Here is a 12118-nt window from a genome sequence, read left to right as displayed (position 1 = left end):
CTTCCATGTCAGGTTTCTTTGGTCAACATATGATCAGTGAGATGCATCCATACGCTTGCATTCGGTTGTAGGGGGTTCATTCCCACTGCTGCGTTAATATTGCGTAGCGTGGCTGTCCCACCATGCATGTAACCATTCGCTGGTGATAGACATTTGGGTTGTTTCCAGTACTGAGCTGATAAGAATAATGCTGTATGAATAGTTGTGTGCATGTCCTTTGGTGCACATATACACCTGCTGGGTTATAAGGGATGCAGATGTTCGGCTCTAGCAGGTTCTGACAAATAGTTTTCCAAAGTGATTGTGCCAAGTTACTCTGGCAACAGCCTGGATGAGATTCTGTTGACACCACGTCCTCCCGCATGATCGCTAGTCCTTCTAATTTGAGAACGTAGGTTCTTGTGGGCAGGCTGGCATCGGATTGACTGTGTGTGAATCTCAGCTCTCTTCTTACCTTGTGACCTTCGGCAAAGCCTGTTTCCTTGTCTACAAGATGAGTTGAAATGAGTTGAAACAGCTCATGGAGCTGTTATGAAGATTCCATGGATGGGTTAGGTTAGGCCCCACCAACATTAGCCATTTAGAGTCAGTTCTCACAACAGCACTCCGACTCGCCCGCAGAGCCTCAGTCTCCCCTTCTGTAAAATGGCCATGACCATCCTAACACATCCACATCCACACACAATTGACGGCACAACCAGGAAATGGAATGATGTCTAAAAGTGCCTAATTTTACTGAGATATAATACAGTTATTATACAGCTCACCCTTTTTCGGTGGCTTTTAGTATAGTCACAGAATTATGCAAATATCACCCCTATCTCATTCTAGAACATTTTCAACACCCCCAAAAGAAACCCCATATCCATTGGCAATCATTCCCCCATTATCAGCCCCTGGCAGCTGCTAAGCTACTTTCCATCTCTTTGGGTATTACAAGTGCCAAATCTTTGCTTTTCTGTATTTTTGAACTCTTGCAAAAGTGAAATACCTAGCACTGCAACAGGCACATAATATACACTTAGTAAATGTCATCTGTGTGTGTGTGTGTGCGGATGGATGGACGGATGGATGGACGGATAGACAGAGCACACATAGTAGACAGATATAATATAAATTCATCCATTCGACAAAAACCCATTTGCACATTTGCACTTGGAGGAAAATGGTCTATAGAGAGAAATAAACTACGATTCTCCCGTTCAGGCCATTCGCCATCTAGTGGGACAGGGAGGAATGTGCACCCCTCCCTGAGAAGGCAGAGCCAGATGCAATTAAAAGTTGTGTTGGAATAGGGTTGTGAGAACTCCGGGAAGATGCGGATGTGGAGGCGGCACTTCTAGCTTGGGCGAACTTTCCCGATGAGGAGGGGCAGCCCAGGGGAGGGATCCCGAGAACTAAGGCTGGGACACAGGGCAGGTGTGATGTCAAGCAGGATTGCTGGCCAGCCAGGGCTTCTCACACCAATCCGGACCTGGTCCTGGGGTCTCTGTGGGCTGTGAACAAGACTTGGCTGTAGAGAGAGGCTGTGAACGCTGGGTAGCAGGTGACGGAGGCCAGAGCGGAAAGGGAGCACGAGGGTGAGCGAGGGCAGCTCACATATGCCTGCACTGTCATCTGGGCAAGGGCACCCTGAACAGGCTGTGCCCATGTCCGGGCATGCCAGGCAGGGCCCCCATGCCGCCAGCTGGTTTGACTTCTCCAGCTGGCTGTGGCTAGAATTGTATTTAAGAGGGAGAGTGGCAGCCTCATAAGTGAAGGAGCCTGGACTTCAGAGTCAGGCCTGGCTCTGCCCTTTCCCACCGTGGGAACTTGAGCAAGTGCCTCACCTCCCTGAGCCCGTTTCTTCAACTGTAAAATGGAGGTAATATTACTTACTTCAGTATGGTTAAGGAACGATGACTGGGGGAGGCTGGACAAGGCGGATGAAGCATGCATTCAAGGTGCCAGCAAGCTTGGAGTATTTATTTATTTATAAAAGATTTTATTTATTTATTTATTTGAGAGTGAGCACGCACACATGTGTGAGCTGGGGGGGGGGGAATGGGGGGAGAAGGAGAGGGAGAAGCAGACTCCCTGCTGAACAGGAAGCCTGATGATGACCCTGATCCTGGGGCTCGATTCCAGGACCCTGAGATCATGACCTGAGCCAAAGGTAGATGCTTAACCCACTGAGCCACCCAGGCGCCCCAAGCTTGGAGCATTTAAACTTTTCTTTTTTTTTGAAAAAAAATTTAGTAATGGATATTCTAATTGAAGGTGTCGTCATGGAAGAATCAGAATTTGTGAACTTCCTTGCATTTATTATACAGTGTCGCAGTCTTTTCTTTCGAATTACACACAGAGGGATCGTCTTTTCAGGACTAGTCCTCCAAGGGTATTATCAGGCCCTGAGGAGAGCAAGAATAGGGTGCAGATGCTTGTTGAGAGAGAGCCAACTGATGTCTGGGGAAAGGAAGGGAAATGGGGTGACACATATAATCCACCCTACTGAGACCCAACTCTCAGGAAAGTCTCTTGAAACCACAGGAGACAATTCTGAGATTTTTATCCTGGGGACAGGAGGCCAAGGGGAGCATGGTGGGGTGAGGTGGGATGCTGATCGCATAGACTCAGAACCAAGGGTGTTAACAGTTACAGATTCCTAAGAAATCACTGAATTCAACTGCCTCATTTTACAGGTAGAGAGACAGAACCCCAATAAGACAGAGATTTGTTGGGGTGCATGGGTCCCTAAAACTAGAAGTCTCCGAGGGAGAGGAGGCCCTGCTTCCCAGCCCTCTCCCCCACAGTGGCCACCAGCTCTGTTTAGTGTCATGGGTTCCCCCAAGTCCCTGCATGCTCAGATTGGGGGTTCAGACACTAGAGGAACAGTCCTGCCTCAGGGCCCACAGGCCAGGGGCAAAGCCAGTCAGGCACATCAGGGATAAGTAACGACTGTATTGGTCGGTCTCTGTGCCAAGGATCCCAAAAGAGCCACTTAGGAATGGCTCTCTCTCCAGAGGAGGCAGGCTGAGGTGGGACCCTGAGGCCCCCCCAGTTTGGCTGAGATGAGCGGAAAGAATGCGCCTCCTGCAGAGAACAGCAGGGGACAACGGAGGAGAGCACCCGAGGCTCCGGGGACTGAGAGGTGACTGTTTGCCAGGGACAGAGGGTACCTGGGCCAAGGGACGTGGGTGGATGGGTGGGTGGAAAAGCGGGCCTGTGAGCTGCCTGGGGTCATCATTACAGCTTCTCAGATGGTCACAGGGACCCTGGAAGCACTGCCATTTGATTTCGGGATCCTGGGCAGGAGGAAAGCACTCTGAGGGAAACTTTTCCCAGCTTCCCGCCCCCAGCTGACTACCCCCACCTTTCCCTCCTGTGACCGCACCTAGGCCACACCCTCCACCATTGGCCTCTAGCCCTCCCCTCCCCCGCCAGGGATAGCCCTGCATGGGAAGTCTGGAATTCCAGACCAGGTTCTGCGGCTGGCCCTCTGTAGATACTCAAGTGTCTTTCCACTCCTGTGGACTCTGGTGACGCCGCCGGCCGTGGGGCAAGAATCCCACCTTGGAGGATTGTTACAGGTGCCAGTGAGGTGACCCTGTGAGTGCCTCAGACCAAACACCCTGGTTCATGTTCTCAGGGTGCGAGGAGGGGAATCAGGAACAGGAGCTGGACCTCAGGGCGGGGGAGAGGGGGTGCCCAGAGCTCCTGAGCAGATGGCCTGCCTGGGGGATGTCCAGGGGAGGGTGACCAAGGCTCCACCTTGCCAGCTGTCAGCCATCAGCACTGGATTCACACTCATTAACCCTCTGGGGCCTCTGTGCAGGTGTAGTGATGATCATTATGGCAACTGGGGGTGCTGAGACTTACCTGTGGGCCAGGCCACACAAGACTTCTGAGAGGTGGGTGCTTCCAGCTGTGTGCAGGACTGAGAGGGGGTGAATGTGAGCCGAGAGATCAAAGAGGGCAGGGAGGGAGGGGTGTAGTTAGGTGAGGGGCTTCACAGGGGGGCGTCCCTGGAAGCAAGGAACCCCAGGCACTGAGGCGCTTTCAGGCTCAGGTGTGAACGACTGATAGTCAACTCTTCTTGAGACCCCTTTCGGGCGGAGTAGGGGCACCACAAAAGGAAAGGCGGGAGGGGAGATGAGAACCCCTTCCTCTTCCAAACTCCAGACCCGCAAGTAGCTCGCGGACGCCGACGCTCGTATTTAACACCCTGATTATGCTAATTTAAGCCCGCCCCGCCCCGGAGGCCCCGCCCCTCGAACGACCTCTTGGCGGCGGAGGGGCGGGGCCATGCTAATGAGGCCAGTCGAGCCTAGCGAGCCGCCCGGGCGGCTCCACCGAGCCGGGGCGAGGCGGCGGCGACTAAAGCCATGGCCGGGGCGTTGGAGGGTCTGGCCGCGGGCTTCCACGGCCCGCGGGTCGTCCCCAGCCAAGACTCGGACTCAGACACAGACTCGGAGGACCCGAGTACCCGGCGCAGCGCGGGCGGGCTGCTCCGCTCGCAGGTCATCCACAGCGGTCACTTCATGGTGTCGTCGCCGCACAGCGACTCGCTGACCCGGCGGCGCGACCAGGAGGGGCCCATGGGGCCCGCAGACTTCGGGCCGCGCAGCATCGACCCCACCCTCACCCGCCTCTTCGAGTGCATGAGCCTGGCCTACAGGTGAGGGCGGCTCCGGGGCCCGACAGCCTAGACCCTCCGTGGCGGGACCACGCGCTGGGGCCCCGGACACCCGACCCGGCCCCAAACTTTGGTCCCCGGCTGCTCTCGGAAACTCCGACCACATCCTGGACACCCCTCTGCCCCGGCCCCGAGCGTCCTCCGGCCCGGGGCCAGCCCACCGGCCTCCGCCTGGAGTGCGCACCTCCAGGTTCCCGTTGCTCGCCACCTTCACTCCCTCCTTAGGGCGCGGACCGCCTGCCCTCCACCTTGACCGCCATAGGCCCACCGCGGGCCACTCTCCCCGTCCCGACTCCTCTGCCCCCAAAGAAATGCCAGGGCATCCTTCGCGCTCCCAGGACCCTAAGCTATCCCCACCCTCCACTCTGGGGGCCAATCCGCCAGACCACCTCAGCCCTCCGCTCCCTCCCCAGCAGACCCGGCCCAGACCCACGCCAGTCCTGCGCCCTGGCGACACTCCTCACGCCCATGATTGTCCGGACTCATAGCCAACGTCGTTCGAAACCCAGTCTCTCCTCCACCCTGCACTCCCCAATTGCCGGGACACCTGTTCTTGACCTGCTAGATCGAGGGTGGCGACAGAAGGGTGCCGCGGGCGGACGGGGGAGGGGGGGAGCTGGCAGAGTTTCCCAGCGGTCGCCCGGCAGGGGTGCAGCACGCCGCGTGGGGGTTGGTGCCCTGGAGGCCTGGGTTCGCCTACCCCGGTCGCCACCCACCCGAGGCTGAGCGCCTAACGCTGCCTGGGACCCCTGCTCGGCGCGTCGCAGAGCGCAAGGACCGCGCCCGGCCCTAGCCCCACGCCTGTGTCCTAGGGGAGGGCGCGAACCCGGGTTCTGGCCCAGGGCCCTGGAGCAAAGTTCCCAGGAGCGGAGGGGCCGGGATAAATTATCAACTGAAAACCATAGAGGTGAAAGGGGGATGGGCCGGCCTTGATCTTTTCTCTGTGCAAATATTCCTCTTCCTCTGCGGCGCCTCCTCCCCTTCTGAGAACCACTGGATACAGAACGGCCCTCGAGGACCAGGAGCCGGAGCTGGGGTGGGGATTGCGGGGGTGTTGCCCACCCCCAACCGCGGCAGCCTAGCCGAGACCCCATTGGCTGGAGGCGATGTAACCTTGGCCCACATGCTCTGGCCCCGGGCCCAGGTCATGTTGCAACCTGATCGTCCAGGGCGCCGGACCGATGTGGAAAGTTCAAATTCCCGTCCCTTTCTTCCCTTCCCCCCCGCCCCCCCGCCTCCTGGGACATCATGGGACAGACTGGGAGAGGGCATTTAAGGTCTTGGTACACCGGATGTGGGCACCGCTCCTCCCCAGACTCTCCCAGGGCACCCCATTTCTCACCTGCTCCCAACTTTAGCTTCCTGCTCTATACCACATCCCATCCAACCTCAAACCATGGGTGGCCAAAGGGAGGGGTTCGGGGGTAGGGGCAAGATTGGGGCTAGGGCACACTCCAACAACTGCCCCCACTAAGAGGCTGACTAGAATCTGATGTGACCCAGGCGAGCTGGAGGGAGAGGGCTGTGCTTTCTCCCTAAACACCCAGAATATTCTGTCTCTGTGGGGGCCCAAGTGCCAGGAATGGAGGTGGCTCAGTACTAGAGGAGACTTTGGCTTCCCCCTCTTCGATGGAGGAAAAATCTGAGGTTCAGACTGGGACAGTGTTTTAGCCCTTGAATACCCCTGATTATAGGGGTCCCCTGGAAGGGAGAGTATTGGGGAAGCCAGGGTGACCTGAGAGAGTGACTGGATGGGAAAGGACAGCAAGGCAAGGGGTCCAGAGGTGCTTGACCGGAAGGACAGTCTGTGGCTGCCTGGCCGGCTTTCATCCTCAGCAGGGCAGTGTGGAAAGAGGGAGGACTCCCCTTCTAGGAGGAGGCCCACAGTTCACGATTCTGTAGGTGGAAGCCCCAGGGAGACAGGTGCTGGAAGTTCCAAGAAAACACTCGTTCAAGGTCAGAGCTGGCTAGCTATGGAAAGCATGGCCTCTGGGAGACAGCAAGGAGGACTCTGTCAGAGAGACTCTTGGGGAATTCCTATAAGGTAGATTGGGGATGGGAGAGGGGATGGGGGGTCGGTCACGCTGAACTAAGAGTCCTAGGTTTTCTCCAACCCATCCCCAAGATTCCCAGACTTTCTATTGGTCATAAGAAGCCCTTGAACCCTAGGACCAGGCTTTTTGCTCCCAGCTGGGCCCCTCGCCTCCCCTCCCAGCCAACAAGCCCGACCCAGACAAAATGCTTTCCTCCTAGGCTTGGATGTTCTCACTGTCTCAGCTCCCTGAGCACCGCCTTGGCCACACACATCATAGCCTCAGCTGGGAAACAGAGGGAGGGCAGGCAGGCTGGGCATGGGGAACTGGGTGACCAGAGCAGGCTGGGAGGTTGCTGGGATACCGGCAGGGGCAACAAACTCAGGAGTCCCCCCAGGTGCCACAGAAGAAGCTGGCCCGGGACGTATCAGTGTACCCCATCCCTGTCTCCCTACTGGACAGATGGTGTTTATCTAACTTAGGAGGGAGGGGGCCAGCCAGCAAGCATGGGCTATGTACTCTATTTGGGTAATGAGGCCTATGGTACCCTGGGGTGGCAGTCCTCCCCACTCCCTATCCCAAAACAAACACAGGAGCTTGGAGACCAGAGAAGAGAGGGGATCCAGTGACCCATGCACCTAAGGGGCTGTAGTAGTCCGATTGCCACCCACCCACCTCTTACCCCCAAGATGAGGGAGAAGCCTTGGAAGAAAGCGGGCCTGGGGTTCTGAAAAACTGAGCCTTGGGGCCTCAGCTTCCCATGTGAGCAAGGGTTGGAGAAGGTGGGCCAGAAGGGACTGGTGTACAGCCCTGGCTTGTGGACCATGAGGATGGAGGGAGAAGGGGGGAACCAGTTGGGGTCTGGACCCTGAGCATCTTGACCTCCTGGGTCAGCTCCTTAGGGGTGGTTGACTTGGCCTGTAAGAGGTGCTAGGTGCTGTCCGGGCCAATGGCGTCACATCGCAAAGGGGAGAAAATAAGGATCTTGCCTGGGTCTCCCCCAGCCTTTCTGAAGTCCTTACTGACTTGGCACATCTTGACCTTGAGAGTCAAGCCCCTCACCTGTGTAAGGCCCTTCCATCTCGTGGATTTGATTGACGGCTAGGATTAGGGTCAGGGTTAGGGGTCGGGATCAGGGTGCTGCTTCCCCACAGCACGTGCCCACCACTCCACCATCCCAGCTGCCTTCCTTTGGAGCCCGATGGCTATCGTCTTGCACACACCCCTGAGAAGGGGCACACCTTTCCAGCTCAGCCCAGATCGCCATCCTGGGATTCCGGAGTGGGCAGGCGCCAGAAGGGCAGTGAAAAGACAGAGGCTGGTTGCTTGGAGGCCACTTCTCCCCACCCAGGAACACCTTCCCCATCCCCTAGGGGCCAAAGGGGGCCAGTGAGACTGGTGGAGAGAAAGCCATAGGGCCTGAATGAATCTCCACCATGTGGCCTTGGGAATGTCCCTTCACCTTCCTGACGCTCAGTTGCCTTCTGTAAGAAATGGGTCTGAGAACCCGCCCTAGCGGGCCTACAGACAGATGTCTGTGGGGCCACCGGCATTATTGTCTTCAGGACGGAGCTGACAAACAGGTTTCAGCCCTGGCTTTAGTTCTGGCGGTGGGTGAATGAGCAGCTCTGGCCACAGAACGCAGGGGCCCCTAGCAAGGACCTATTCTGAAGGTCTGACTCTCAGGGTAGGAATTTCAGGCAGGTTAGAGCGAGGAGCAGGATTTTCGGGGTTGGGGAGGAGACCCTCAGATGGCCCAGCATGGATGAATACCCAGTGCATGGCAAGAGTGGGGAGCCAGCCCTGCAGGAGCAACCCCCCCCAGCTTCCCCTTGCCCACCCCCCCTGACCCAGCCCTCTCCCTCTGACAGTGGCAAGCTGGTGTCTCCCAAGTGGAAGAATTTCAAAGGCCTCAAGCTGCTTTGCAGAGACAAGATCCGCCTCAACAACGCCATCTGGAGGGCCTGGTACATCCAGTGTGAGTGGGCACCACGGGCCTCACCAGCAGGGGGGCTGTAAGTGGGGGGCACCTAGGAAACCCCCATGGCCCTTAGGGGCCAGCACCAGCATCTGACCCCCAGAGGGTCTAGGGGAACGCGTTCCAAAGGGTGCTCTCCACAGGGACCGCTAGGCACAGCAGCGGTCACCCCTTGGAAGTCCTAAGGTGGGCAGAGATTTGGAGGGCAGTTCAAGACCCTTTCTGCATTCCATCAGCCTAGTCAGTGCCTCACACGGCAGGGTGGAAAGAGGTGCTGGATGCTGTCCGGGCCAGTGGCATCGTGTTGCAAAGGGGAGAAAATAAGGATCTTGCCTGGGTCTCCCCCAGCCTTTCTGAAGTCCTTACGGAACCGCCAGCAGGTGCCCGCATGGAGCCTGGGGGGGGGGGTGCAGCACCCAGAGAGGCCATGCGGTAGAGTGGAGGGGGCTGCAGACCTGGGAGCTGCCCAGAGCTGCTTACCTACCCAGTCTCTGCCCTCGCTGGCTGTGGAACCTCAGGCTGTGTGACTAACGTCTCTGAATCTGTTTCCTAATAAGGCCAACAGTCCTACTTTTCCTGGTTGGCCTGGGGATAACAAGTATGAATGGGCCCGGCGCAAAGCTGGTGCTGAATAAATGATGGGTGAATCTTTTTTTTTTTTTTTTAAGATTTTATTTATTCATTTGAGACACAGAGATACAGAGAGAGAGAGAGAGCATGAGCAGGGGGAGAGGCAGAGGGAGAGGGAGAAGCAGGCTCCCCGCCGAGCCAGGAGCCCGATGTGGGGTTCATTCCCAGGACCCGAGCCGAAGGCAGACGCTTAACCATCTGAGCCACCCAGGAGCCCCCATGATGGGTGAATCTGATATGCCCTTGAGAAGGTCACGGTCATTCATTTTGGGATTCGAGACCCACCCACCCTCCATGGCAAAACAGCCAAGGCTGAGCAGCCTCAGACCAGTCCACCCTGGGTTGGGACCTTATCCAGTGCAGCCAAGTCCTGCTACAGGATCAAAAGCTACCCTGAGCTGGGAACACACAGCCCAGGAGGGAACATATTCAGTGTTCTCTGTCCTGGTCCCCTGGATTCCATCCAAGCAGAGAGAGGGAGGGTTTTCTGGTTTCCATTTATCTCTGCTTCCCAGTACTTCATAAACCATCTTATTCGAGCCTTCCTGGCAACCCTGGCAGATAGGTATTATTACCCCCATTTTATGGATGAGCAAGTAAGGCCCAGAAGGCCAGTAACTTGTTCAGGGTCATGGAGCATAAAAGGAACAGAGCTGTCACTGGCTGGAAGTCCAGGGCTCTCCTACTCTGAGCCCAGAGCTCCTTTCGCTGCTCCCAGCTGGCTGGCTTCCAGTCCTCACCTGAGAACAGGTAGGATGGCTCACCTGAGAACACGTAGGACCAGGACCTACCCTAACCAGGAGGCTGATAGGCCAGAGGGAGTCACTGCCACTTTCCCCACCGCCCCGCTCTCTCTGCCCTTCCCCCACACAGCTGGATGGGATGCAAACCCTTCTCTGCAGAAGAAATTGCTGATGCTACCCAGGGTCCTCACCCAGACAGGCAGACCCTGGTCTCTGGCTATTGCCCGAGTTGCTAGAAGCACCTGGGTTCTGTGTCAGACAGAGAGGAGGGTTGGGTCAAGTTCTAGGATGCCCCTTCCCACCAAGCTGTGTGACCTTGGGAAAGTCCCTAGTCTCCCTAGATAAGGATCGCTCATCTGTAGAGAGAGAATAACAGTAGGTCCTACTCTGAGGCTTGCTGTGAGTTTTTAGTGAGATCATTCATATTTCAGCACAGGGCCTGACACACACAAGGGCTCCCCGAGGGTGATAATGTTATCGTGATAATAGCAACAGCACATGGCACACCCCTTCTCCCCGAGCACTGAGGGTTTGAAGGTGGGCTTCAGGAAAGGGAGAGGGGGGGAACAGCTGGAGGGCTGCCTGGCTCATCCCCTTTGTACCTGCCACCCCTCTGCAGGCTCCTGGCCTCCAAGTTCCCCTCCTTTCTAACACCCCCAAATCATCTTGGTGTCCTCTGAGCTCCCAGAGCACTGTGCACCTCTCATGGGCGGGCTCCCCACCTTGCATTAGCTCATGTTATGTGTGTGCTTTCCTTATCTCTCCAACTAAGCCGTGAGTGCTCTGATTCGCCTGCGGATTCCCTGTCCCAGCATCTGTCCCAGCTCAGGTGCAAGGGGCTAGGTGGCTTCCTGAATGGATGAACTTAACAGTGTTAAATAAAGCCCGCCCCAGCCCCAGGAGCCACATGGTCACTGCCCTTCTGTCTAGAGCACAGGGTCCCCGGGGTGGGGGAGGGAAGGTCCAGCCAGGCCTGCTCAGACCTGACCCTCTGGGGACCCTAATGCTCATGTCCTCATCTGGGAACCCAGGGCAGCTACTCTTTGAGACCCTCCTTACTCTTACCCCCTGGGAGTTCACACACCCAGGGACCCATCCCTTTGTTTTCCAAGCCACGCTCAGTCAGCAGGACAAACCTCTTCCCTAATCCCGTGGGGATCGTTTTTGGAGACTGTCCTTTAGGACAGAACTTTGTAAATGAGGCTGAAGGTCCCGATAATTTCATGTTTGGGTGGTCCCCCTTGTCTGTTAATTGTCCCAGAGGAAGTTTGCTGAGGACTGAGGCGGGAAAAGTCACTGCATGGGGGTCCCAGGGTCCGGAAGCCCTACTGTGTGCCAAGCTCTCTGCCAGATTCAGGGATTTGAGGCTAAAGGGCAACAGCTCCTACTTTTACTCCCAGCAGGGAGGCCAGCATGCAGAGAAATGGCCAAGGCCAAGTGGAGAGCCAGGCAGATAAGACTGCAGGGTTTCAGAGGAGGGAGGGCTTCCTGGAAGAGGGACTGCCCTGGGCTCTCCTGACGGGTGGGCAGATGTGGGTGAGGCAGAGGAGGGAAGGGAAAGGCATTCCGTGAAGAATAAAACCGGAGGGTGGGCTGTGGTGGGGGGAAGCTGTTTGGCTTCAAGGTGGGGCCTATGAAGGAGGTCACCAGACCCCCGGTGGGGGGGGGTGACTAAGAATATGGAGGGGAGGGGACAGTGGCAGAAATGCCACATATCCTCGGGAGTGAGACAGGAGTGAGATGATTAGTTCACCGTTAGATAGGAATGCTGGGGGTCGATGGGCAGTTTCTGTGGGGGGCAGTGTTGGCTGTCCAGAGGACGCACAGGCTTGGGAAGGATGTTTCCAAACATCTGAGAGGGTCAAGTTTTGGGACATCGTTTTTTTTTTTTTTTAATTCCCTACCCCCCAAGTTTTGGGACATCCTGACAGAGATTCTATGGGCGGGTGAAAAATATCTGCAGCTGGAAAGGGGCAAGATGAGAGGGGTTTGGGGGCACGCCTCGCAGAAGGGCCAGTGAAAATAGTCAAGGAGGCAGGAGAACTAAGGGTAGGTTCCC

General features: G+C 56.7%; 1 protein-coding gene across 14 annotated transcripts in view; it reads left to right on the top strand.

Moving 5' to 3' along the window:
* The window catches only part of MLXIPL (MLX interacting protein like), a 35762-nt gene that overhangs the window by 8294 nt on the left and 15350 nt on the right, over nt 1-12118 (top strand). For 13 of the 14 annotated variants that reach the window (XR_013448718.1, XM_036112555.2, XM_036112554.2 and 10 more), the window contains exons 1-2: nt 4306-4657; nt 8580-8686. Coding sequence is in view for 12 of the 14 variants with exons in the window: in XM_036112555.2 (XP_035968448.1) it covers nt 4365-4657; nt 8580-8686 (400 nt within the window). In the remaining 2 variants the exon portion in view is untranslated. Of the gene's footprint in view, nt 1-4305; nt 4658-8579; nt 8687-12118 lie in introns of those variants that run through there. The other variant, XM_078074478.1, reaches the window with a different exon arrangement.

This window comes from Halichoerus grypus, chromosome 6, assembly GCF_964656455.1.
Source record: "Halichoerus grypus chromosome 6, mHalGry1.hap1.1, whole genome shotgun sequence".
NCBI classification, from domain to species: domain Eukaryota; kingdom Metazoa; phylum Chordata; class Mammalia; order Carnivora; family Phocidae; genus Halichoerus; species Halichoerus grypus.
The sequence above is the reverse complement of the archived record's forward strand: the minus strand, read 5'-3'. Positions and strand labels throughout refer to the sequence as shown.